The sequence below is a fragment of the Phyllostomus discolor genome, chromosome 11 (genome assembly GCF_004126475.2).
Source record: "Phyllostomus discolor isolate MPI-MPIP mPhyDis1 chromosome 11, mPhyDis1.pri.v3, whole genome shotgun sequence".
In the NCBI taxonomy this organism is placed as follows: domain Eukaryota; kingdom Metazoa; phylum Chordata; class Mammalia; order Chiroptera; family Phyllostomidae; genus Phyllostomus; species Phyllostomus discolor.
Window position 1 is genome coordinate 73,726,483 of NC_040913.2, and position 27,312 is coordinate 73,753,794.

At 40.0% G+C, this 27,312-nt stretch overlaps 1 protein-coding gene across 1 annotated transcript in view; it reads right to left on the reverse strand.

Annotated features, from left to right (window-relative positions):
- Positions 1-27,312, reverse strand: part of KCNU1 (potassium calcium-activated channel subfamily U member 1) — a 120,104-nt gene that overhangs the window by 65,948 nt on the left and 26,844 nt on the right. The window contains exons 10-19 of the mRNA XM_028526315.2: positions 25,595-25,705; positions 21,708-21,813; positions 20,527-20,609; positions 19,321-19,390; positions 16,164-16,316; positions 12,260-12,372; positions 11,801-11,869; positions 8,033-8,122; positions 7,799-7,896; positions 1,250-1,364 (exon numbers count right to left, since the gene is read on the reverse strand). Coding sequence (XP_028382116.1) covers positions 1,250-1,364; positions 7,799-7,896; positions 8,033-8,122; positions 11,801-11,869; positions 12,260-12,372; positions 16,164-16,316; positions 19,321-19,390; positions 20,527-20,609; positions 21,708-21,813; positions 25,595-25,705 — 1,008 coding nt within the window. The remainder of the gene's footprint in view (positions 1-1,249; positions 1,365-7,798; positions 7,897-8,032; positions 8,123-11,800; positions 11,870-12,259; positions 12,373-16,163; positions 16,317-19,320; positions 19,391-20,526; positions 20,610-21,707; positions 21,814-25,594; positions 25,706-27,312) is intronic.

Here is a 27,312-nt window from a genome sequence, read left to right on the forward strand (position 1 = left end):
CTTAACCCTTTCTTACATGTTATCTCAGTTCCATAAAATCCTGGGATGAAAGGCAAGGAAGGGTAGAAACGAAAATTCCTAGGACTTTTTACATTCTTCTCAGCACACACATGAAGTGGTGGCACCTTTGCTGGCTCAGGCATTCACACCTGCCTCCCCTGTAGAAGAGGCACAGTACAACCTCTGTTAAAGTGACCCCTCGGTCCAGAACCCTTAAACAAAAGCATCAGTGCTTGGCATTAAAAGAAAGAGTTGAATTACAGCAGAAATAAGATCCATGATTTATTGCAAAATCCACATTTTTGGAAGGCTCTTCACTTATTACACATTCAGTCCAATTTTGTACACCGTCTTAGACATACTAATTGATAATTGCAATTATAAGGAATATTTAATGAGCACTTACTCTCAGCCAGAAATTAAGTGCTTTAAATACCTAATCTTACCACAAAAAAAGACATATAAAGAATTCATTATGATTATACTCGCTTAAGATAACAAAGCTGAGACACCTAGAAGTTAAGGAACTTGCCCCAAATCACGAAGTTTACAACCAGCATTTGCACTTACTTTATGTAAAGCCAGAGCACAATGACTACACTGTGCTAATAATACCGTACTTAACAGGACACAATCACATTTCTCAGCCATTAAAGATTTTCTTGGTATAGGATAGCTACTACACTGCAATATTCACAACATATTACATTTCTAATGAAGTTTAAAGCAATAGAACTTTTAGATCAACCCTCTCTTTATAATTACTAGACAGATCATATCGCCCTCCCCTTACAACCCTGCATTCTAGTTCATCAAAGTTTTAATGTATCAAAGAACTATATGGAAAGGGGTGAGGGTTCCTGACCCTACTTTGCAGATTCCAAAAAAAAATCAATCTCATCACTGATTTGTTGAAAATGGGGAATATATTAATAATAAAAAGCCATTGGGAATAATTGAAATTTCATCTCAACTCATATTTCTAGAGTGCCTGGAAGGTAATTTGAAAGAGACTGGATACATAACCTTTGGTTATGGTAAGCATAGATTACTTCAAGGTGTTGGGAGAGGTATATTTGCTTAGCTTCATGGTATTAGGAGAAGTAGGGGTCAAGTCATGTTGGTGAGAAACAGTTCCATTGCCCAGTATAGGAGCTGATAAAGCAAATATTCTGATTTAAGAGAAATTTTTATTGCCCTGTGACTCTTAGAAAACCATAGGGGGACCAGGGTTCTCTGAGGCTCTTACCTGGTGATACAGCTGATGTTGGAAGTTGCACTTGGCTGTTGCAATGGACAAGAATCCCTCAATGCCATTCTATGGGGTTCCTTCACATTGCTTGTGTTCACCACCATTGTTGTCCCTGCAATAGCATAGTGAGCTTAGAGAGCTGGCGTAATATCTGTCCATAAGGGATTTTGAATCATTCCTATTGGCTAAGACATTTCTAGGTCCTTAACTGGGTAGAGGCTGGGGATCCTTTGCTACAGACTACTTGTAAGAGGATAAATGATGAAAGTCTATTTAATTTCCTTCTATAGAATTGATAGTGGGTGAAAAATGATTGTGAGGATTTCAATACCACATAGTATGCTCACAATAAGTACCTACTGAGTTGCTGCTGTATTTTTCTAATCCATCACTCCCCCCGTCTCACCCAAGAGCACTCCATCTAGGGAGCCTTCCTGCTACAGGCAGGGTCTAGAGCCACTGCACAACTCGGAGAAAAACACTCTGTATGAGTCTCCTTTTCCCTTCTGCAGATAGCACTCAGGTTGTAATTCATTCTGTTGGATATTGCCTTCTGGTACTTTATTTTCCCTACACGGCTTCTTTTATTACTAATTCTCCAAACATTTGTAAAGTTCAAACTCTGGATACAATGCAAAAGCAAATAATTTTTTCATCAGAAAAGTGGGGATAATACTGGGACTTCAAAGGGTGATTGTGAGGAAAAATGAAGAATATTTGAAATTTAATAATTACACGAGCAACATGGAGCAACACTGGGATGCAAAGAGCTGACACTTGAACCATTACTTCTTGGTCGTGATTGTGTCCCCACATGTTGGTACACGATCATGACGTTCTTCCTTCAGAACCCACATTTGACCTAGGAACCCTCTCAACACACTTGGATAGGAAGACTTTATTGGTCAATTGGCACTTGGTATTATGATAAAAATAACATTCTAAAGCATGCTTTGGAAGTTAAATGCTTCTCTTTCACTCTTCGAGGACACTACATTATCTGCTTGCCTGAGCCTGATCAGAGATGGGAAGATTGTCTGGGAAGAAGTTGTCAAGATGAGGGACAAAGTCAAAGAGTAGCCATTATTGCTACTCCTCTTCCCTCGCCCACCCAAGTAGAGAACAGAGACGTGGCCTTTGCCTCCTGTGTCAATTTAAGAATCATTTCCGTACTGAGACTACTCAGAATGGGGAGTTCATGCGGAACAAGGCTTTAAACCCACATGTCACCAGGTTTTGGATCCTGGCAGACAGAAAAAGCCACACACACAAAAATCTTGGCATCCTCTTCTTTTGTTGTAATCCTTTCTGAACCATTCTAATCCACAGAAAATATCGAGTCAAAACACACTTCTGGAAGAAGAGGGACATCCTTTGGATACGTGATTTGTCGGCTTAAATCATCAGTAATTGCATCACACAGGTGTGCTGAGAGCCAGCTTTGGCATAAGACTGCTCCCTACCTGGAAGCCTCAGAAGCTTCTACTTACATACGGAGGCCTGGTGGGGCCTTTCAGATTGACTGACGTTTCCTTATCTCGAGGTTCCCTTTGGCCCTGGGGAAACGACCCGGGAAGGGAATATCTGAAGAAAAGTCTGAGTGAGAACTAGTATGTTACCAACTGTCAGACTTGAAAGGCCAGTGGCTTAGGACACGTGACAGAAGTGGAACTATGGAATGTAAAAAGCAACATGCTCAAACCGGCTTAGGAACAATAGAGCTTTCGGGAAGTCTCCGCTTTCTCAAAGCCCAACTCTCCAGCCAAAACCAGTTGCCAGGTTCTAAAAAAAAGGGTGTGAAATTCTTGCTAAGGCTTTGAATCTTACCTTGTGTCATTCTTTATAAAATCTCTTTTGAAAACACATTGATGATCTGTATAATTTTGAAAGCTTCCGTAATTATCGAAGTACGTGCATGGGTGTGGGGGTCAAAAGGATAGCCCGTGTGAGGACTGGCCAAGTGTCTGGCTGTGTGCTGGCATCCTGAAGGTGAAAGATGAACTGGCACACAGGATCTCCTTTGGACCCTTGCGACTCTGAATTCTGTAATCCTAATGACCTTCAAGAAAAAAGTCTAAAGTGTTCCTCCACCAGAGTGCAGACAGGGCAGTTAAGAATGAGCAACAATCTGTCATTGCCCTTGTCCCAGTTTTTATGCTGCTTTGCACATTTGAAAAAAAATCAAAAAATAAAAATAAGGAGATAAAATCACCTCTCTCAAAGGTCTCAAAGGCAGTAGATAAGTAACTGAAGTTTCTTTGATTTCATTTTAAGCCAGTTCGATAATTTTATTTATTTATATTTTTATCTATCAGTTGCTTACAGTGTACACGTAATCATTTTTTCATATTTTAGGCAAGAAAAACATGGAATGAATTTTGCCTAACACTCTAGCTAGGCTGATGGTGTCTTTCCATAGCTTACTATGTCTTCCCCATGGATATTCTAACATAAGTTTTTGAATAAAGCATTAGACATCAATAAAGCATGGCATCTAAGACCTGGGGATGACTGTGAAAAAGTGAAAGTCCTGTATGCAGCCAACATTATCATTATCTTTCTGTCTTCTTCAAGAAGTGATTTCCTTGAAAGCTATGTGCAAACGTTTTCCCTTCCTGGCATGCATGATAAGATCACATATTAAGACAGGCCTCATATATGATTTCCAAGTGGGTAGCAATAATTCTACTCCTGTCTCCCTCAAGAAATCTTAGTGTAAGTTCAAATGAGTGAAAATAATTCCTATATTATTTGGATAATTCTGAATCTTCTTCAATCTACTAAACAGCTAATTTGTTGCAGGCCTTTACAAAATTTTACATTTACCAATCACTGTCACACATCTAGAGCGTGATATCATAGATTCTGGACCAGAACCACTGCTCTTAAGAACTGCGGCACCAGCAGGATGACAGATCGGGCCACTGCCTCCGTCTTGCAAATATAAGGGTAACATTCATCATCTATTTATTTCTTTATTGATATATCCATTTATGGTAAGAACCTGATTTCAAGAAAATCATTATAGATCCAGGGAAGCCAGCTAGAAAGCTGCTGTAATCTTTGGAATGAGAAATAAGGGGCCACAGCTGCAGTGGGGATGAACAGTAAGGACCGAAGAGTATGAAGCCCCACAGTCAACTGCAGGACTAGAGAGAACCATCGCGACTGTGATGAGTATAGGAATTCAACATATTTCTGTATGTTCCTTGCGGAATTATTACCAAACTGCTTTCCTTTTTGTTGGACTTTGGTGAGCATGTGATGGTGACCCTGCTTTAGAGAAGAGTCATGCAGAAACACCTCTATGCTGTCTCCTACCTAAGGCCACTGGCACAGGAGGAGAGCTCTGATGACGTCAGAGGGCCTGGGGTAAGCCAGCCCGGGGAGAGGAGCTGGCAGAGTCACCAGGGTGGTCCTCCTTCTGCCTCCTGGGTTTGGAGCTCTCCTCCCTCCCTAGGGAGCACTGGCTGGGGCGGCTCCTCTCTCGGAGGGGCCAGTGAGTCTCGGATGGTTATGAAAAAAGAGACCCAGGAACAAACCAGTTAATTCAACTCTGGCCCACCTATTCAAACTATTTCTAACTCTTTTCACACCCTGTCTCCAATTTCATTTCCATAATTTCCCTTTCAGGTGTGATTCTATTACAAAAATTAGCATTCTAATGAGACCTCTGAAAGTTCTCAGGGGGTGGGATCGGAGTGTTTGGCCACAACCTTCCCGAGGGTCATTCTTCCATGGCCCACTCCCTCCACGCCATCATATTTGTGAAGGTTCCTGTGTTCTCTTCCTTGCCCTGGTCGAGGACCCCTTCTCGGGGAGCTTCCTGCCGCATTCGAGATGTCAGCGGTGAAAGAGCAGACAGCGAACTCTGAAGTTAGCACCAGGAAAGTTTCTGCCCAATAAGTTACCTAACAACTATTCCTCTTGCTCTGAAGGCCAGCCCTATTAGTCTTCACGCTAACGGATGGGGTAGAATCAGTATACTCTACCAGAACTCCTCTGCCAATTTTTATTTCATCCGCATTTCATTGATTAGAAAAAATAATAATTCTTTTTATGTTCCCATAGGTCATATGATAATTAACATCTATGTAATACTTATAATTTTCCAAGCATTGGTCTTGATGTTTTTTATATTAATATACTCAAGATGTATGCCTTTATATACTAATATTCCCATTTAATCCTCTGAGATATATGATATTATCAACATTTTGCAGAAATGTGAAACCTAGGGAGACTTTAAATAATGTGCCCTAAGCCACTCAGCTAAGTGACTGGTGCTAAATCCCTGTTCTAACCACTGCACCCTGCTGCTTTCTTAAAACTATAGACAATGAACTTCAGTGGAGAACCTCTGGTGTGGTTCTAGTTTAGAAAAATGAAAGTCATCAGAGGTAGAGGGATTATGAATCCTAGTCTATCACAGAAATTTTCAACCTTTTCCATCTCATGGTACACATAAACTAATTACTAAAATTCCACAGCACATCAAAAAATATATGTTTTGCTCATCTGACAAAAATAGGTGTAATTTTAATTCATTCACACTGGGTGGCTATTGTTGTATTGACTGTTGTCATTTTTTTTTTTTAATTTGAAAATCAGGGAAAAGAGGTCAGTGCCCCTAACTAAATAGTCAGGTATTTCATGTTTTAAAAATTCTTGCTGCACACCAATTGAAAATCGCTGGACTATCAGAATGAAAAAGGGTCATAGAGGTGGTGAGAACTCCAAGTTTGGAAATGATACCAAGACCCCAAAAGGTAACATCTTTTCCTTAAATCACAGCTAATGAGTAGTAGAGCCGTGGTCGGAATTCAAATTTTCTGAATTCTCGTTTGGTATAGTAGAAGGAAGAAATCGGTGGAACTGAGAAAACTTCATTGGCTCAATCAAGTGATACTTATCTGAAGGGAGTAGGCCAGGGATGCCCTTCACCTGACTGTGAAACGTGAAGTGTTCAACCTGGAATTGGTACTAATCCAAAGTCAGTCAAGTATCTATTTTGATACCCATTGGTAAATTTCTAAGTCCTTTTTTGAAAGTTAATTCTCTGGAAGAATTTCCAGCTATTATCATGACTTTTAAGTATATAAGGCCAAGCAGTCAGCTTCTATAATAATGTCCTCCTTGGAACATTTTGGCTTAAACTAACTCTTCAGATTCAAATTCACACTCAAGTCTAGGCTTTAGCCACCAGATCAGTGAGCATTTCATGGAACTCTGCTGCCATCATCTGGAAATTGGAGTAAAGCACAGCTGACTCACTCATCGCCTGCTATTTTGGTCTCCTGTACCAGATTACTGGAGTTCCCCTGAATCCCATGGGCTAGGCTTGGCAGGAGTGGTGACTGAGGGTCCGTGAGGAGCAGGAAGAGGAAATGACTCTATTATGAGAATAAAAGTTCTGTGCAATGTGATAACTACACTGAAGCTCAAATTAGATTTTAAAGTCTTCCTTTAATACTATAAAATACGTGTCATAGAAGTGGGTAAAATTTAGTATATATACAAATATAAAGGCAGAGTCTTTCTCTTTAAACAAAAATATTTCTATCTTTATATGACAGCAACTTCCTGCTTTAAAATATTTATAGTAAACCACACTTAAAAGTCAGCTAAATTAAAGGGATAACACAGTTTTATAAAACCGTTTCTCAAAATGACTGGCAGCAGTGCAAGTACATGGGTGTGTACAATTTATGTGCTAAAGTTTTATTTGCACGCTGTGTTTGTAGGGATGTGCACTGCATGAAACCATGCTAAATTCCCATAAGGGTATAAAGACACGTATAGTGAGATACTTTTTACATATTTTTCCTTCTTACTCACCCCTTCTTTAGTGGGATATTTCCCATATTTAGTCAACTTCATCTATTGCCTCAAAAAAGATTCATATTGTGTTACAGAATTCAAAAAGAGTCAATGTTTAACTTCGGAACCCACGACAGGGTCTTAAAGCCATTTAATTAATAATATTCTTCAGACTAAAGCATTTCAGGAAATTATAAAGGAATAGTGTTCCTTCTCTTTGGCTTAAAAATATATTTCCTCATAGTCCTGGAAGCTGGAAGTTCAAGATCAGAGTACGGGAGAGGCTGATGTCATCTGAGGCCACTCTTTTGGGCTTGTACACAGCTCTCTTAGGAATGGGTCTTTGTTTGTTTTTCTATGCCCCAAAGTGTCTTGGACTCTCAAGGGGAAATTGAAAAATTCAGAGAAAACGCAGACAGGGTTAAGACGGAGCCTTTAATTTTGTCTGCAGAAGGGCAGCATGAGCAGCCCCGTGGACCTGCTCCTCAGAGAGTCTCCTGGAGAACTCATTTGCCTGGCCTGGGGTCGAGCTGAACTTGACAACTAGGAAGGTTGTTTTCAGCTCTAAAAGATGGATTCTCAGGTCTTGCATGCCCAGTGGGGAAACGTTTGCCACTTCTTGGCCAAGTTCAAATGGGCATTGTCCTTTAAGGGGAGATCTCTCCTCTTTCCTTGGCCACACCCCAGAAGCTGGACTGAGGACAGCCAGATGTAAAGCGCAGTTACCTGTGGACGATCGATGGCTCCTGCTTTTGCAGCTACATTTTCCAATTAGCTCAGGACAATGCACATCACTGTGACAGGTGGCACAGTAAAAGGCGGCTCTGGACAATGAAAGCAAATCAAGAATGACTTATGTGAGGCTTCACACTACGGGAGCGTGGCGCTGACTCAGTCTGCCTGCCATTAAGTTGTGTGTGCTTTAGGACTTTCTCCCCATAAAGTAATAAAAAAAATTACCTTTTGACAGTCTTTGCAGATTCAGCAATAAAGAAACCTAATGTGTTCTTATGCAGCTTAACCTGCTCAGGTGGATTTAATACTGGACCACTGCAGACAGAAAATAAAAATACAGTAATTTTCCCTTCAATTTCTGTACCAGTGTTTGGTGTTTCATTCTGTCATTACAAATGGATTCTCTAAATTGCAGAGTTAATAGGACTCAATGCCCTTTTACTGCTAAACATGGTAGGAAATGTGAATTTGACTGTGTTTAATACTCTGATTGCCACTAAATACGCTGAGGGACGGCAGGCCACACCACCACTGCTGAGCCGCGTACACGGCGGAGCTGAGGGTGGGCTCTTTCCTGGACTGCGTCCCAATTCTGGGATGGTCAAACCAACTCGGACGTATGGTGCTTTGATGACGGAGGCTGTCCATTGCCATCTAGGCCAAGGCCACACAGTTGCTAGACTTGCCAGTGGTGCTCATCCTTAGGCTACTTGACCTTCAAAATTCAATGAAGTCTATTAATCGGTTGGGTTCAGAAGGTCCTTTTATTGGCCTGTGCATTTTCTGAACTTCTATATTTCTTTTGACTTCATTTTTGTCCCCCGACTGCAAGGTTTTGAGGGTAGGGACCACATGAATTGTTTCTATTTCTACATTACTTGAATGTTTTGATATTTGATTTTCTTATTGTTCGTGTGATTGAAAAACGCTGCCTTACAAATTTCTTCCTTGATATTCCTTGGTGCGGTGCTCTGTTATGACTGTTCGAGTTCCTCACATTTCTCCCTATGTTTGTCAGATCTTTGGTTGTTTTTCAGACCTCCAATATGGTGAGGTCTCATAACCCTATCACCTCCCTGTACTGCGTTTGTGCATGATGAAAGTATTCCTTTCATCCTTGAAAGCACACTACTTTTACATGCACATCAGAAAGGGGTTACATCTTTATTTTGGCTAAGCTTGTTCTGCTGTGAGAGTACTCCCAGTAATTTCCATGTGCTAGAGCCTCACAAAAATGAAAGGGCTGGTACAGCAAAAAGCTCTTCAGCCCAGTGCAATGAGGAGGAAGGTGCCAAATAGCTATGTTCAGGTAGATTATTGCTGAAGTCACTGGGGGGGCATTTTCTGAGTACCTTCCGACTGGTAGTAACGAGTGGAATGGTCGTTTTAACTAAAAAAGAGAATGCACGTGGATCTGTGCCTCCCACCGCAAATACCACTGGTGAAAGGTCACCAGCCAGCAAGCACACATTCAGTGACGCCTTCACATCTCCTTTGCAAAAGGGACGGTCCTTTGAACTTTTATTAAACATTTAGTTATGAAGAGACTGCCATTACTAATAATCTCTGGTTACATTTGAAAGAAGAGGTGAACTTTTGAAGATTTTTTCTGAATTGGCATTATTGCTGAATTCCCCTCCTCATTAATCATGGCCAGTTGCCTTACTGGAGTATGTTGGCTGCTGGAACAATCTCAGAATATTATCTAACTGGGTCAGGTCCAACTTTATCTCTTAGCAGGTGACAAATCATTCCCTAAGACTAATCTTCATGATTACCCAGGGGGTTTGCAAGTCACAGAGTATATTCAAGTGTGTTCGCTAGAGGAGAAAATAAAAGGTGAGGGAAGAGGTTAGCCATCGGTGTTCCAGCATACTCGCCTGAAGCCAGCCGCTGAGACGCCCTGTCTTCCTCCCCCTCACACGCGGCTATGGCAGGTTTAGTACAGCTTGGTGATCTCAAGCACAGCCCCCCAAGCCAGATTGAGTTCAGAGTCTGGCTCTGCCACTTGGGAGTCATGTGAGCTTGGGGAAATTAGTTAACCTTCCTGGGCCTCAGGCCTCTCCTCTGTGAAATGAGCTAATGACTGTGCACATCTCACAGCGCTGCTGTGAGGACTCAGGAGTTAATGTAAGCAAAGTGCACTGTCGGTCATGAACAAGCAACCCTGTGAGACACTGCTATTATCAGTATCTTTGCCAAATCAGGGTTTAATTTCTTTGATTCGCCTGACTTTTTGGTGAGAAACCAAAGTTAAATCTGTGTTAGAACAAGTTCCTCTTTCATTGTGGGTAGGTGCGTGCTACATAGGAGAAAGCATCAGAACCCGTCAGATACATAGAGACAGTAGTTCCTTATAGGTATTCATGTTGCCAGTGTAAGGTGTCCTACTAGTCATTCTAATAATGTTTATAGAAATCTAGGATGCTGGAGTTGAAGAGGAACTTGAAAGCATTTGGTCCAGTAGTTCCCAGTTGCCAGCGAATAAACGGACTATCTCACAGAAACTTTAAAAAGTCTCAGGCTCCACCCTTGGAGATTTTCATTTTGTCACGTTCAGAAGTAGGGGTTTTAGAATCTATATATCTTTAAATTTTTGCAAATAATTCTGATGTGTAGCCCAGGTCTTAAAGGCCAAAAAAGATGTTAAAACTTAACCAAGTTGTAGGCTGGTCTGAAATCCAAATTTCTGGGTTTAGGTTTAGGTTTTGAGGTTTGTCTTGAGCATGGCAGGGCTGCTGAGGAGACCTCAGCCAGCCACACAACCCTTCTTGCTCTTCTCTCCTTAACGATGCATTTTGCAGAGCACCCACTGGTTTCTTCTGCCCAGATTTCTTCTGCACGCTTTCTACTCACACAGAACTGCTGTTCTTTCCAACCTTTTGTATAAAATCATTCCTTTGTCGTCCGAGTGCTATCACGCGGCTGTTTCCTTGCAATGGCAGCGTTCCTGTTAATGTCAGCTTTAGAGCTGGCAGGGTCTCAGGTGTTTGTTAACATGAGTTCCTCACTCTACAGCTGATGATCCCTTTGCCAGGGCCACTGGGCTAGCAGATCACAATCAAGACTAGGAGCTAATGTGTGGGTTCCAATTTAATTTAAGGGAGTTGTAAACCGTACATAAGCTAACATCTTTCTTGTTCCCCATCCACTTAAGCCCCCTTTTTATTTTTCATCATCTCTTCACTATGCATCATTGTAGCTGATTCTGTACTTTTCCAGAGTTTTTTATTACCATATTTTCCAGACCATAAGACACACCTAGGTTTTATAGGAGGAAAATAGGAAGAAAATTTTGAAGCAAAAAAAATGTGGTAAAATATTTAATAATATAAATAACACAATATTTCATCAATGTAAATGTAAACAGAACTCAACAGCAGCATTAACAACCATCATTCCTCCCAAATTTGGTGGGGGGAGAGAAAGGGTGTGTCTTATAGTCCAAAAAATATGGTACACGATAACTTCTTTTATTTCTCTTATCATCCAATATGGGTTCTCAGGGAATGCTGGTGATATTACCTCTTTCTTTCACCTCCCCTATTAACAGGAGACTTTATCTAGCAGGCCAGTCAAATTCCCATTTTGCCATATTTTGCAGATTTTTTTTCTAAGGCTACATTTTGTGAGAACATTTTTACCATAAATAATTCTATTTCACACTATGGTTTCATGGTCAAGATCTGCAAGACCTGATAATACATTAAGAGGAACAGATCTGAGAAGGTGATCATTTCTTCTCTCCCCTGCTCACGTGAATAGAGGCGGGGTCATAGGAGCAAAGGCAAAGTGCCCGTCCACCCTTCGGGGTAACCGTTCTAACCCCAGTCATTAGAGGTGACACTAAATGCACCACAGCAACCTGGGTGCCCAGGTTGACTGGCTCTCAACAAGTAGCAGAAAGCTTAGTTATGGCTGTAGCCTTTCGAAAACTCTTAATCATAACATTCCCCTCCAAAACACTGAAGAAGTTCAAAGCCTCATTGCTACCAGGAGCTGGAACACATGGATTCGTATTGGATGGCTATCAGCATGAGGTGCAGCTTCACAAAGCAGAGCCTGGAAAGGAAGACAGAGGCGTGAGGAGAGGGAGGACAGCAGGGTGCTGCTTCGCAGTACTCTAACACTCGGTGCCCTGCCCCCGCCCTCCCCCCTCCCGGGAGAACACCAGCCCCTTGGTGGAGGAAGAGCCTCCCAAATATGGAATTCCCCCTTGTGCATGAATCCAGCTTGAAATAACTCATAGCCATCATGTCAATGGGGCAGAGATAAAATTTTTGTCCCCCAAATTCCAGGCTGCAAAGACTCAGACTTATTCAGCCTTATGTTTTGTAGTCTTATATCTTCAGTGCTTTTCATGGAGCCCAACCTACAGAGAGTCATCAAATGAGCATTGTGGAAAGAGTGCCGTTGCATGAAAAAATGTGGAAAGTCTTTCTTTTAGCTTACCGGGAAACTTCAGGAAAAGTCATTCCAGCAAAGTCATCAGAGAGATACTGAGTCAGGATTTTGTTCTTCAGGCCATTTACAAAAATTTTTTGCCAGGGTTGTTTCGGACTGACCTGTAATATGCAATCATGCCACATGAAGCCCTTGACATGGACTACGGGATGCTATCATGCAAGTGGTATGTTTTGCTAAGCAGCAAACCAGTACCCCTTGCACTTAGGTGGTAGGAAGGGGATTTGTCCTAGTGCTTAACTGGAGAAATATCAAAGGAAGAACTGAAACTCTAATATACATCTCAACTCTTTTCACTAAAGACTTCAAAATGAAGTGGAAGCAGTAACGGCAGTTTCTTCCCACAGGGCATCCAAGACTCCTTGCTGGAAATTAGAATTCTTCTTCCAATAATTTCAGCGAGGGAGCCTGGTTTTTGAGTAGGTAATAAGATGGGAAGGATAATATTGAATCTAAGTTGTGTATCCCTAGATACGGCTGTTCAAGACTGGCCTTTTAAACACAGCATTTTTTAACTAACTACAGGCATACCTCATTTTATCGTGTTTGACTTTATTGCACTTCACAATGTTGCTTTTTTTTTTTTTACAAGTTGACGGCAAAGCCCTCCACCAGCAAAGATAACGACCCACTTCACTGAGGTACTCGCTTTATGGCGATGGTCTACAACCATCCCGAAATATCTCAGAGGAACGTTTCTAACTACTTACCACAAAGAAAAAAAAATATACATGGTTTCTGCTCAGTATCAGAACCCTTCATAGATTCAAATGAACTCATAAAGAACCACCCTTATTAATGGAAATGCAAATGTAAAAACCAAGGATAGCAGTAGGTTTCCAGATAGATGAGATATGTGAAGGGAGAAGGGTATCTCCCAAAAAGGCTCAATTCACCCCAAGAAGACAGGGGCGATTGCACCAGCCATCTCCATTATTTGTGTGCGATCCCTCCCAATCTTGTTATGCTCTCCCCGCATCCTCCTCACACTCCCCCACCTGCTTCCATGAGAATCGCTACCACGCTCTTCTGACATGGGAGGAACGAGCACCTTAAAGCCCAGAATCTCTGATAAACGTCTGGGATTTCTATAAACTCTGAAACATTGTAGCCATGGAGAGTTAACACCAGTTCAGAAATACTTCTCCAGTGGCCATTTTGTAGTTTAAGAAAAACAAATAAAAACACAAACTGATATTTCTGCCCTGCTAAAGATCACCATCTCATGCCATCCAGGCGCCCCCTTAATGCTCCCTAAGACTCAGCTGAATCTCCTGCCCTTTCCCACTCTCTTAAATTCCTCTGTGCAGGAGGGCTCACCTCACTGGGCAGCTCATACCACTATTTAGGCCCCCACTACTGAAGAAATTGGCTTAGTGCTTTTAATCTAAATGTTTCACTTTTGGAAGAGGGTAAAAAACGGTAACCATAGAGATAGAGAAGACTTCCTGAGTTAGTTTTTAAAAGGTTAGAAAGGGAAACAGGAAGACAAGAAGGATTTTGGATTTGGATAGCAGAATGGGAGAGCTCAACGAGATCAGCTGGATTAGCCCTAATCTAAATTTAAGCTTGTAAGGGAATGCTTTGTGGCTAGCACCGACGGGACAGCTTTTCAAACCACAGTTTCCCACCATGTACTCAATACAGTAAAAAACAAACAAAGGCATTCTATCGATCCAAGGCCTTTTGATCTGAGTACTCGGGAGTTTTACAAGTATTAACTCAATACTTGGAAAACTCTGGTTATGAGATTAATAACTCTCATTTATAGATGCAATAACTCTCACCTGTAGAGGCAAAAACTAACAGTGAAAGTTAAGTGCCTAACCTGAGAAAAGTGGGGCATAAGATACTGGAGTTCTGACCATTAGACCTAAGCAAGTAGTTGATTACAGAATACGAAGCACCAGAGCAGCACACGGCATTAAAAAATCTTGCTCTGGCTCACTCTGCCCAGTTTAGGATTTCTGAAAGTGAGTTTACTTCTAAAGAAAAAAAAAAAGAAATGATCATGACCACAAATATCTCTCAATTCCTGCATCCCAAAAACCACCTTCTGACGAATATTGGCAGATGATCATCCTCAGTGAGGAGGTTACAATTTAAGATGGAGACTCTTATGCTAAGTGCAATAAGCCAGTTGGTGAAAGACGCACCATATGATCTCACTTATAAGAGGAATCTAATGAGCAGAATAAACTAATGGGCAAAATCGAAGCAGAGCCACAGAATCATGGAACAGACTAACAGTGATAAGAGGGGAAGACGGAGGCAGGGACTGACTGAAAGAAGGTGAAGGGATTGGTCAAAGAACATCTATGAGGGACATATGGACATGCGTGGACAATGGTGAAGGGTCTGATTATGGAAGTTGGGGGTGGGCCGGGTGGATGGGGGTGAAGGGGGAAAATAGGGGGCAACTATAATACTATAGTAGCATCAACAATAAAATATTTTTAAAAAATAAAGTAAACCAAGAGCAGAAAGAAATAGAAAAGCATAAAAGGGCTGGTTTTACGTTTCTACCTCCTATCTTTCCATGAGAGAGATGAGGTCTTCAGGTAAAGAACCCACACTTTCATTTTCTCCAGCCACAGAGATTAAAATCGCAATCATCCCAGCAGATGCAGCGGTTTTCTTCCGCTTTCTAACCATGCAACGCAAAGAGGATTTCCTGACAAGCCATTTCCTAGGCCAGATTCAGGGACCGCCAAGCGAAGGCTAAGGCACAGTCACCGTGGGAGCATCCAGCTCATTTCCGTCTGCCCGGTGGCCATTTCTATTCATCTGCATGTCATCTCTCCTCACATTCACAGAAGGAACCACGGAAGCATTCTATGTGTTCCAAGAAGCATTTTGTTGGCCAGAGCATCGATCGCCTCTGCTGCTTCTCCTTAATAGCACCAGAAGAAATGTAAACATTTTCTGAATTTCTTGAACAAGGGAAGTAAGTATGAAGAGGGACCAGGAGGAAAATGGCATGTAAAAAGGCAAATGAGGACTGGTAATTAAGTGCGGAGCAAGGTCAATCTCCGGAGGGCCTTTGGACAATGGGATACCAGGCCCAGCTGAGGGTTACAACATTTCATGGGAATAGCATTTCGAAGGCCATACTCTGTGCTATGTTAATTCATTTCAATAGCCCTTTCTAGCTGGTTACTTTGTCTCAAAGGCGGTGTGAGAAACTGCAGACCCCCGACAACCGTAAGGATAGAGCAGAGTGGTCAGACTGCGGGTCAGGCAAGCCTAGTTCTGCTACTCACTTATATATGACCAGGTTATTTAGCATCACTGCCCCATTACTGGGACACTACCCTGAAATATTATTAAGGGGAGACATAATGTATTCAAAATGCATAACACATAGAAGGCATTTGATTTGTGGTCATTCTTATTACTGTGTGGAATGCCCCCCAAATAACCTGGAAATTTAGATTTTAATTATTATTTGTATTATTATTTATGTTTGATAAATACATTTATTATCGTTGATTATTTTATATTTAATTTATATTTAAATATATGACTTCTCCCCTAATAACATAACCTTTAATTATATGTCTACTTTCAATAACTCAAAGTGCTCCTACGTTTATGAATACATTTACATTCATATTATCGTGGAGCAGGTAGGAAGCAGAGTTATGATCTCCATTTTGCATGATATACAGATAAACATTCTCAGGCAAGAATAAGATAAATACCTTTTTTCAAGGTCAATGCATTCCCTGGGAACTCAATCTAGGTTTCTCAATCGCTTTCCAGCTCAAGCAGAAGTCAAATCTCATTTCTCGGGGCCTTTTGCTTTCCTCAGTTTTTGTATCTATTTCTGATACTAATGTGTGAGAACATGGGGATAGAGCCGAGATTCAACATCCGTTTACAAGGTTACCTTAGTGTTCTGCTCCAGAAACAGGGATGTCAGGAAAGTACACAAGCCGGGCACCAGGCAGCCTTGGGCCATCAGCCCCAGCTTCAGTTCGGCGAAGCAGATGATGTTGTCTCCGGCGGCCCAGTCCCAGCTGGGGATCTTCGGCAGGAAGTCCTGTCTCACGGTGGAGGGTAGATCAAATGTGAAGAACAAAAATAATTTGAGAAAGCTCTTTCTAAATAAATGGCTTTATTTCACGTTAAAGCATTTATTGTACCCAGGCCAAGAGAAAAGAACAAATGCAACATTCAGAAGTGGCTAGTGGTCAACTGCTCCACTTTTTAGAACAAAAATAGCTATAACAGGTCAAATGGTGTAGGCTCGGATTCTACTAAAAATTGACAGTCTTTTCTGTTTATTTATTTTTGAGGGGTATTGTCTTTATTAAGGTATAGTGGATATTTAACATTATATTAGTTTCAGCTGTACAACATAAAAATCCAATATTATTTTTCATTGCTGATACTATTACAGATATCCCTCATTGTCCCCATAAGCCCCTTCCACCCAGCCTCCACCACGTTGTTGCCTGTGCCGAGGCACTATGTGGATATGTATACATGTTCCTTGACTAATCTCTTCCAGTCTCCTGCATCTCTTGCTCTCTGAGATCTGTCAGTCTGTTCCATGTATCCATGCCTCTGGTTTTATTTCATTTACTAGATTCCACATAATGGTATTTCTCTTTCTCTGGCTGGGTTATTTCACTTAGCATAATATTCTCCACATCCATCCATACTGTCTCAGAGAGTAAGAGTTCCTTTTTTACAGCTGTATAGTATTCATTATGTAAATGTACCACATCTTTTTAATCTACTCATCTACTGATGGGCACTTGGGCTGTTTTCATCCGGGTTACTGTAAATAATGCTGCTATGAACATAGAGGTGCATATAAAATCCGTCTGGAAAAAGTCCAACCATTGTTAACATAACAAGAACAGTTTGTATAACATCAAGGTAACCTGGCAGCCAAGGAGAGTGGACTGGAATACGCATGTGTGATCAATGATGACTTCACTGTACTGGTGAAGTCAGTGGGGGCAGTAGGTGCTATTGAGTGAGCATGTGTACTGTGTGGCCATCACATCCAAAATGACTGAGCAAGGAGAGCAATGAATCTGCATCAAATTTTGTGTGAAGCTTTAACATTCCTCCAAGAAACTATTCAGATGATTCAGAAGGCCACAGTTATGAGCAACATGTGATTGGCAGCTTTATCAGGACAGTGCATCTGCTCATGCATCACGTCTTCTGCAGAGTTTTTTGGTGAAACCTCAAATCATCCAGGTGACTCAGCCCAACTACATCCCAGATTTGGCACCCTGAGACTTCTGGCTTTTCCCAAAACTAAAATCACCTTTGAAAGGGAAGAGTTTTCAGACCACCAATGAGATTCAAGAAAATACAACAGGGCAGCTGATGGCAGTTGGGAGAACTGTGTGAGGTCCCAAGATGTGTACTTTGAAAGGGACTGAATTGTCATTGTCCTATGTATAATGTTTCTTGTGTCTTGTATCCTCTTCAATAAATGTCACTATTTTTCATATTACATGGCTGGATACTTTCTGGTCATATATTCTTTCCGATTGGTGTTTCGGGATATTCCTTGAATCCCGAAACACCAATCAGAAAGAATGTATGATTCAGTATTTATATACATTGCAAAATGATCACAAAAATAAGTCTGGTTAACATCCATCACAATTGTTTTTTTCTTGTGATGGTAGCTTTAGAAATTTATTCTCTTAGCAATTTTCAAATATACAATAAAGTATTATTAACTATAGCTACCATGCTCTATATTACACCACCATGGTTTATTTATTTTTTAACTGGAAGTTTGTACCTTTTGATCTTTTTCACCAATTTTTCCCCTTCCCTGCTTCTGGCAACCACCAATCTTCTCTTTACATCTATGAATTCAGGGTTTGTTTGTATGTTTGTTTCGTTTTTAGATTTGATATATGAGTGAGATCATAGCAAGAAGCACCTATCTCAGGAAACAAGAAAAGTCTCAAATAAACAACTTTTGGTTGTCCTTAACTTTTGACACTTTAATGTGTCTTGGTGTGGGTCTCTTTGGGTTCCACTTATTTTGAATTTTCAGCCTCCTGGTTCTGGATGTCTGTTTCCTTTCCAAAGTGAGGGGTCTTTTCAGCTATTATTTCTTTAAATAAGCTTTGTGTCCCTTTTTCTCTGTCTTCTCCTCCTGGGATTCCTATAATGCAAATGTTGGTCCACTTGATGTTTTCCCATAAGCCACTTAAGCTGTCTAAACTCTTTGCATTCTTTTTTCTTTTTTGCTGCTCTGGTTAGGTGAGTTCCACTATTCTGTCTTCCATTTCACTGATCTTGTCTTCTGATTCATCTAGTCTGTATTGAGGCCCCATATGGCAATTTGCAGTTCAGTTATTATGTTCCTCAGCTCTGTGACTTCTCTTCAGTACTTTAGATATTTTTTACCAGTTTGTTGAAATATTCACCTTTTTATTCATTCTTCTTCCAAGTTCAGTGACATTTTTATGACAGTTATTTTGAACTCTTTGTCAGGTAAGCCAGTTATCTTTCTTTCATTAACATATTTTTCTGAGGTTTTGTCTTGTTTTGCTTTTTTTTTAGAACACATATTTCTGTTTCTTCATTTTCTTTGACTTTCTGTGTTGGTTTTTACACATTATAAAAAACATTGACCTCTCCTAGACCTCAAGGAATGGCCTCATATATATGGTAAACCTTATAAATCACCCCCAACCTAGCTCTTCATTATCTCTCAAAGTCTTGTGATTGTTTAATCAGTATACTTCAGCTTTAGCGGCTCCCAGAGAGTGTGCCAAGACCTGTCCGTGTCCCAAAGCAGAGGATCTCAAGATGATTTGGAAGTTAGACCACCAGGCAGCAGCTTTTAAAATATACAAATATACCTTTTTCTGAATTTACATTTGTAAGTGATTAACAATCTTAATGAGACTCCAAATTTCATCTACAGTTGGCAAAAACTTTTTGAGTGTAAAGCCATTTGGAAGTAATGAATTCATCTATTACTTAGATGAACTAAGTTCATCTAGCCCCACAGATGAACAGACGAGGTGACTGGATAGGCTAGAAAGTTACCATACCTTGTTATGGGATTGAAGTATCTGTATGATGACTCTGGTATGAGGGCTATAGTTCTTGATAGACAGTACCCTACATAAACAACAGATACGGTCATCAGTGATGTGTCACGTACAATGGCTTTGTAGTACAGTTCAATTCAGAGTTAAACTGATATGTGGGTAAGCATAGTAAAATTGCATATTATAAGTTTCACTGTTATGCTGTTCTCTAAGAATGTCCTGTTTAATAGGATACAGTTGTTCTAGTGACTTTGTAAAATAAATCTATCAAAAGGTCAGCTTTTCTTATTAGAAGATTATGGTCTTCTGGGACCAATTCGTGAGAAGGAAATAAACAGTTTCATATATATACTTTAGCCTTCAAACTCAAACACATTAATTATAAGAAAAACTGAATACTGAATTATTGTTTGGCACTTGAAATAGTTGAGACTCTCATATCCAACTTCTGCATTTTACAAATTAAGGAATTAAAGTTCGTGTCATATTTACTGTATTGTGCACAGTGCAAATTCTCAGCTGTTTCTTACTATTTGTGGAGTCACCTTCAGCTATTATGTTTATTTTGCCTTGAGGGCCAGAAGATCATCTGGTTTAGGAGCAATGCCATTGCCATCACAACAATAGTTTGAATCTGTTACAAGTCAAGTTCCTGCTCATAGATAGATAGTTCACAGTTAAAGATGGTAACTAATTCTAGCCATCTTAAAGAGAATTTCCAGTAGTCGCAAGCACATCATACTGAACCACGCACAATCTTTTACCAGAACCACTGGAAAAAACCCACTAAGTAAAGCCTACTGATAGCATTCTCATATCACCAATGGCATCGCTATTGTTGAGTGGGAGAGGATGTACTACTTACAATGATGCTATCTGAACAGTTATCAGTTATTTGTATGCTTGCTTTTTAAATTTAGATAGCTCCATTATATGAAGTTCCATTATATGAAACTTCAGGAAAGTATGTAGAGAGAGGAGACCATAGATACTCAGGATACTATATTTTCAACTACTTTTCCATACATCTGCATCACCTCTGGGGGCAAAAAAGAAAATAGGCAGAAACCTGTAATATGATGACCCTAATGCTGTGGTAAATGACATCTTCTCCTGTGTAGGCCTATGCACCAGGCTTTCTTTTAAAAGAGGCAGAAATAAACCAACCAACACTGTAGCATTAAAAACATGGTAGCAACTTCTTACCTCATAATGTTTGAAGTGTCTTCAGCATGGGAGTCACTGCACAAAGGGTTGGCTATAATCAGGCATGCTTCTGCAGATTCCACCTACTCTTCAAGATTGAACACAATCATTTGTCAATTACATGGGAAGTGCTCTAGTGTTCCTCTTATGGGTTTTCTTATGGGGTTTTTTTTTTCATAAAATTTCCAATAAGAGAACACACTTGGGGAGAAGTTGTGATAAGGATGCAATAACATCAGTTTTGCAAATGCTGCAAGGGCTGTGAGGGCTGCAATGGAACTAAGGCACAGGGTCTCCAACATAGATTCTAGATTGCTCTAAAATGGGTGCATAGTTATATTTTTCCTATCATCCTAATCATCAGTGTATTGCCTACTGATGGGTCAAAAGATCTTTTAAAGCAATTGCCTGTATACTTACTCGCCTTTCAGGACAGCAAAGAATGAAGGAACTGGCTATCTGCTTAGCTCAAAGCAAGCAGTCATTCACTATCTATGGATTCTGAATCTTAAGATTCTGGGAAATTATTAGTGTGGCTCTTATAAAACCAAAGTGCAGGAAAGGGAATGATTATTCTGAGTCTGTCATTTTCTGCTTCAATTCTCTGTTAACTCTATAGATCTCTGCTTTAAAAAAACTGAAGCCTTTTGATTTATACGATTGTGTGAAACCTACAAAATGAGAGGAAGCTGGCTTTGATCTTAAATGAAAGCTGTCTACAGGGCCGGCCTTTAATCATTAGTTTTAGTCCCAACCTTAATGGGATCTCTGCTATTTCCCTTCATGCCCCTCCTATCAGGAGGCACATCAGTGTGTTTAGAAGTTGGTAAATCTGTCCTTTGGTAAGAATCCCATTTGAATGGTAAGATCAAACACACTTTGGCTATCTGTAATTTTTACAGATCTCTTAGAGTGTGAAAATGAAACAGCTCTAGATAGAGAGTTTACTGAACTAAATAACTTCACTGTAAGTGTAGGTAAAGAGTGAGGTCTGCTTCGTGTTTGTCAAACAGGAACTAGAGGTCAATTACTACATTTCTTTTATGATCAATTTTTAAATCAAGAAAGTTGTGTTTCCCCACATTTAAGGGTCTAGAGCAATGCTTTTAAAAGAGCAGATATCCTATCATCTTAATTACTGCAGCTGAGGTTAACTACAAGGAAAAACAATTAGTTCTTACCGCAACTCGCCTCAGATCCTCCCACTTCAGTGCAGACCCAGAAACAAAAGTTGTGTAGGACATGGAGCACTTCAGTATGGATTCCAGTTCCAAAGAAGGAGGAGCCCTGGGCAGAGAATGCAGACCCGAAGATGGAAGAGGATGACTGACTTTGCTTCAGAGACTGTTACATTTATTTGCATTCCACTGAACCCCTAATCTCCTCTCGGAAGAAACATATATTCCATTTGTTATTAATCTACATGGTCAGGTCATGGTGACACCACTAGCCTGATTCCAGGGATGGGTCTGAAGCTCAGGTCTAACTTGGTAAAGAAATAGTACATGTGCAAACATTTGGGAGAAATTGCTGGTAGCCATCTTTTAAAACCAATATACCACAGTCTTCCCTCTGCCACAAGAATTCACATCCCTCCCCTGTACAAAATACTCTCATCTTCTCCTCCCAAAGCCTCAGCTCTTTATAGCAATCAGGTCCAAGTCCTGGATCTTATATTCTTAAGTCAGGTTTCAATGTGGATGGGGCTCCTCAGGTATGGCTCCTCCTCATCTGAAGACCCATAGTCAGGTTTTACTATCCACATCTCCACACCAAACACACCATGAAGAGTAACAGGAAAATTGCAAAAGTCATTCCCAATCAAAAGAGGTGTGGCTTCTAAAGAAAGGCACATATGAATTGCTAGAAATCAGCACATAGAAATTCTAATATCTCTCTGAACACATATTATTAGGGCCCCCTACTCCAGGGGCAGAGGTATATTTAAATGTATTCTATTGATTATGCTATTACAGCTGTTCCAATTTTTGTTGTTCCCCTCTACCTGGTGCCCCCCATTCCCTCTACCAATACCCCCTTAGTTCATGTCCACGGGTCGTACATATAAGTTCTTTGGCTACTCCATTTCCTCTACTGTCCTTAACATTCCCCTGCCTATTTTGTACCTACGAGTTTTACTTCTAAATCTATGCACTTTTTGACAGAGCTTAGTTCTGTCCTTATGAATGAATCCATGTTCTTTTTGATTCTTGTTTCTGCCCCCTGACCCTTTGAGTCACCCTTCTTTTTCCCTGATAAATGTGCCCTATTTGCACTTGAGCAGCTTTCTAGGCTGGATTTTTGCATGTGCTACATTGGAGGCCCAGAGGCATGTTTTTTTTTTTCATTTTGAACTCTCTCTGCCCCTTTTATCCTGAGGTGGCAGTGCTTTTACCAGTAAAATTTTCTTGAAAACACTGACACGTTTCTGTGCGTATTATTCAGGTTCATGGCATGTCTACAAAGTCACAGTCATGATTCTTCTGGTGATAGATCTCTACTTTGAGAATGTCAGAATTCTGGGAAGAATGTCCTCAGGTTCTCAGACACCCTTTGCCTGATGGTAAGGAGCATCAGTTCTGTCACCACCTTAAATCTTTCTGAGGTCTTAACAAAGGGTCTTCAGTGCATCCTTCATTGGACCTTGACCTTGAACCTTGAGGTCATATTTTATAGGCAACATCTTAGATTTGACTTTTTTTTCCTCTGCTGAGATCATTTTCCTCTTTGAATTTTTTTGGCCAGCTAGAGAGAGTGTTCTGAGACTTCTACATTTCTTTTACATTCTGCCAAAAACTAAAAAGCTTCTTCTCCAGTTCAATTTTCTTACCTTATCACACATGGTTATGTGATGGCAAATGACACTCAAGATTCTTACGGGAAATTTTCTTAACCAGTTTCACAACTGCAGTAAGTGCATTTTCTATCTTCCAAGTTACTTTTAGTGACACTGTTACCAAAACTCTGTTCTTCTTCCAATCCCTAACAGACCTTTCCTCATTGTTTTTCTGGCCTCTACTAAGAGTCTCCATGCAACCATTCCAGTCTCTGCCTACCACCAGTTCCTAGGAAAAGACCATGTTTTGGCTTTTGTTATAACAGCACCCCACTTCCACTACCATACTACATTCTTGTTTCTGCAAAACTAACCATTCTAGAACTTACCGACCTAAAACAAAAATAATGTATTATTTTTCAGGATTTTGTGGTTGGCTGGCCTCAGCAAGGTAATTCCACACAGTGTCGACTGAGACCATTCATGGGGGTACACTCCTCAGAGAGTTTCCCTAGGAGCTGGAATGGTCAAAATGACTTTGCTCACATGACTGTTGTCTCAGCTACCTGAGCAGAGCAGGTGAGGTCTGGCTGGGCCTCCTCCCCAGCAAGCTAGCCCGACTTTTTATATGATGTATTAGGGCTCGGGGCTCTCTTGGAGTGAAGGTTGAAACTACCAGTCCTCTGAGAGGCCAGGCCTACACTAACAAAGTGTCACCACATTCTACTTGTCAAATCAAGTCACTGGCCAGCGCAGATTCAAAGGGAAGAAAAAGAGACTCCATCTTTTATTGAGAGGAGAAGCATGAATGCACAGTAAAGAAAGAAAATGTTAATAGTTGTGTTAAAGGAAAATCTACCACAATTATCGATGGTGATAAGCGCTTTAAAAAGAATATAACAGAGTAAAGAGACGGAAGGATTAGATGATACTAATTTAGAATAATAGAGAAGTTCTCTCCAAGCACTGAAGGATGAAAATAAACTGATCACATAAAGGTAGAAGAAATTCTGAGCAAAGAGAAAAATCAATGAAGTAGCCTTTATAGAAATTCAGGAGAGACAAGACACTAACTTTGAACAGGGTTGTGATAGTAGGAATGAAATGGTAGAAATGGAATTAGAATGTATTTAGGAGACAAAAGTGATGATATTGATGAAAGTGTACATAGGGTTTGAGGGAGATAGGAGTATCAAAAACAATGCTTAGTTTTCTGTTTTAACTATAAAATGTGTAAAAGTTCAGGTGAATCCTATATATATTTTTATGTAAGATCAAAATACCACTGCAAATCTGCCTGACTTGTTTGAGTGATGTCTGAATAACTGGTTAACCATTTGGGGGGAAAAAGAAGTTAGTTCCCTTTATATTACACTAAATCAATTCCAGAGAGCTTAAGTATAAGAAAAATTTCCATATGAAAACACAGAAATGCTAGAGAAATATTTATTTAATCCTAGAACAGAGAGGCCTAAGAATGTAAGAAAAGCAAGAAATAAAAAAAAATAATAATAAAATAAAGAGTGAACAGATTGAAGTGCATGTAAATCAAATGCTCCTATACTAAAATAAAAGCACAAAAATTAGAAGGCAGAGAGGGAGAAAAAATATTTATAACACATGACATAAAACAGCTAATATCAAAATACATTGAATGCTTCACTCAGTAAAACAAGAGATGGCCAGTCTCACAGAGAAGAGGATAAAAGAAATGAAGAGGAATTTCAAAAAGGAAAGCAAATCATCAAAACACACAAATGTTGTCCCATCTCACTAGGAACTAAAATTGTAAAATAAACAATTAGAAACCATTTTTCCAACTTCAAAATCTTTTTGTATTAAATACGCATTTCTTAGTGTTTCACAAAATCTTTGACTGTGCTTGTGAAAAGGTACAGTGCATAGAACAAAAACATCATCAAAAAATCCTTTGTGCATCTATTTGAGCTTTAGATATCCAATTCTGATCATTAACCGTGAGAGCTGTAATTATGACATGTGTCAGACTTGTGTACAAAATTATGGTCATACATAATAGTAATAAGTACAGAATAACCTTAATGATGGGGCATCACTCAATAGTACATACACAAAAAAACTTCTGGCGTGATACATTCCCAAACTTTTTTCAGAAGATAACTCTGATCATGAGATCAGTTTTTCTTTTATTTTTGCTTCTTATTATTTCTAACTTTTCTATGAACATTACAAGGCTAATTTTGTTCCATTTAAAACATTCACATGTATTGCAAGCATTCATTTAGAGCTCGTGAGCCAAATGGATACACTTACTCTCCCAGAAACACAATCTCGGTTTTGATCTCCCCTGACTTATGACGCAGGAAGTTCCTCAGGAAAGCAGTCACGCTGTCCACGGTGATGTTTCCACAGACCACGATGAACCTAGGGGGCGAGAGCACGTCAGGTGGATTACCTGAGGAACACAAGCAGGCATCTTCCTTTCTCGATTTAGAGATGGGCCAGGAGCTTCCACTCAGTTTTAAATACATTTGGTATTTGAATCACCCAGGTTTGAAAAATAGAAACAATCAGAACTTTATCTCCATGATACAAAAGAAGCATAAGATTTCTGTTGTCTTTAGTTCCTCTAATATAGGGTGTCACTTCACACATTTGAGTTACACGTGGCTCTTTAGGACTACAACAATAACTCATAACTGGTATGATTTTCATGTTTATTTACAACTTTTTAAACATACATTTTATTGATTATGCTATTACAGTTGTCCCATTTTTTTCCCTTTATTCCCCTCCACTCTGCACTGCCCTCCCCCACCAGCATTCTTCCCCCTTAGTTCACGTCCGTGGGTTGTACATATAAGTTCTTTGGCTTCTACATTTCTTATACTACTCTTAACCTCCCCCTGTGTATTTTCTACCTACCATCTATGCTTCTCATTCCCTGCACCTTTTCCCCCATTCTCCTCCCTCTCCCTCTCCGCTGATAACCCTCCTCCATGTGATCTCCATTTCTGTGATTCTGTTCCTGTTCTAGTTGTTTGCTTTGTTTGTTTTTGTTTTTGTTTTTAGGTTTGGTTGTTGATAGTTCTGAGTTTAATCATTTTACTGTTCATATTTTTTACCTTCTTCTCTTTCTTAGATAAGTCCCTTTAACATTTCATATAATAAAGGCTTGGTGATGACAAACTCCTTCAATTTGACCTCATCTGGGAAGCACTTTATCTGCCCTTCCATTCTAAATCAGAGCTTTGCTGGATAGAGTAATCTTGGATGTATGTCCCTACTTTTCATGACTTGGAATACTTTTTCCCACCTCCTTCTTGCCTATAAGGTGTTTTTTTTTTTTTTTTTGAGAAATCAGCTGATAGTTTTCTGGGCACTCCTAGGTAACTCTTTCCTTTTCTCTTGCTGCTTTTAAGATTTTCTCCTTTTCTTTAATCTTGGGTAATGTAATTATGATGTGCCTTTGTGTGTGCTTCCTTGGATCCAAATTCTTTGGGACTCTCTGAGCTTTCTGGACATCCTGGAATCTATTTCCTTTGCCAGATTAGGGAAGTTCTCCTTCATTATTTTTTCAAGGAAGTTTTAAATTTTTTGGTCTTCCTCTTCTCCTCTGGCACCCCTATAATTTGGATGTTGGAATGTTTAAAGTTGTCCCAGAGGTTCCTAAGCCTCTCCTCATTTCTTTGAATTCTTGTTTCTTCATTGTGTTCTGGTTGAATGTTTATTTCTTCCTCCTGGTCCAAACCATTGATTTGCGTCCCAGTTTCCTTCCCTTCACTATTGGTTCCCTGTACATTTTCCTTTATTTCAATTTTCATAGCCTTCACTTTTTCCTCTATTTTGCAACCACACTCAACCATTTTTGTGAGCATCCTGATTACCAATGTTTTGAACTGTGCCTCTGATACGTTGGCTATCTCTTCATCTTTAGTTGTATTTTTTCTGGAGTTTTGATCTATTCTTTCATTTGGGCCATTTTTTTTGTCTCAGTGCCTGTTACATAGTAAGGGGCAGAGCCTTAGGTA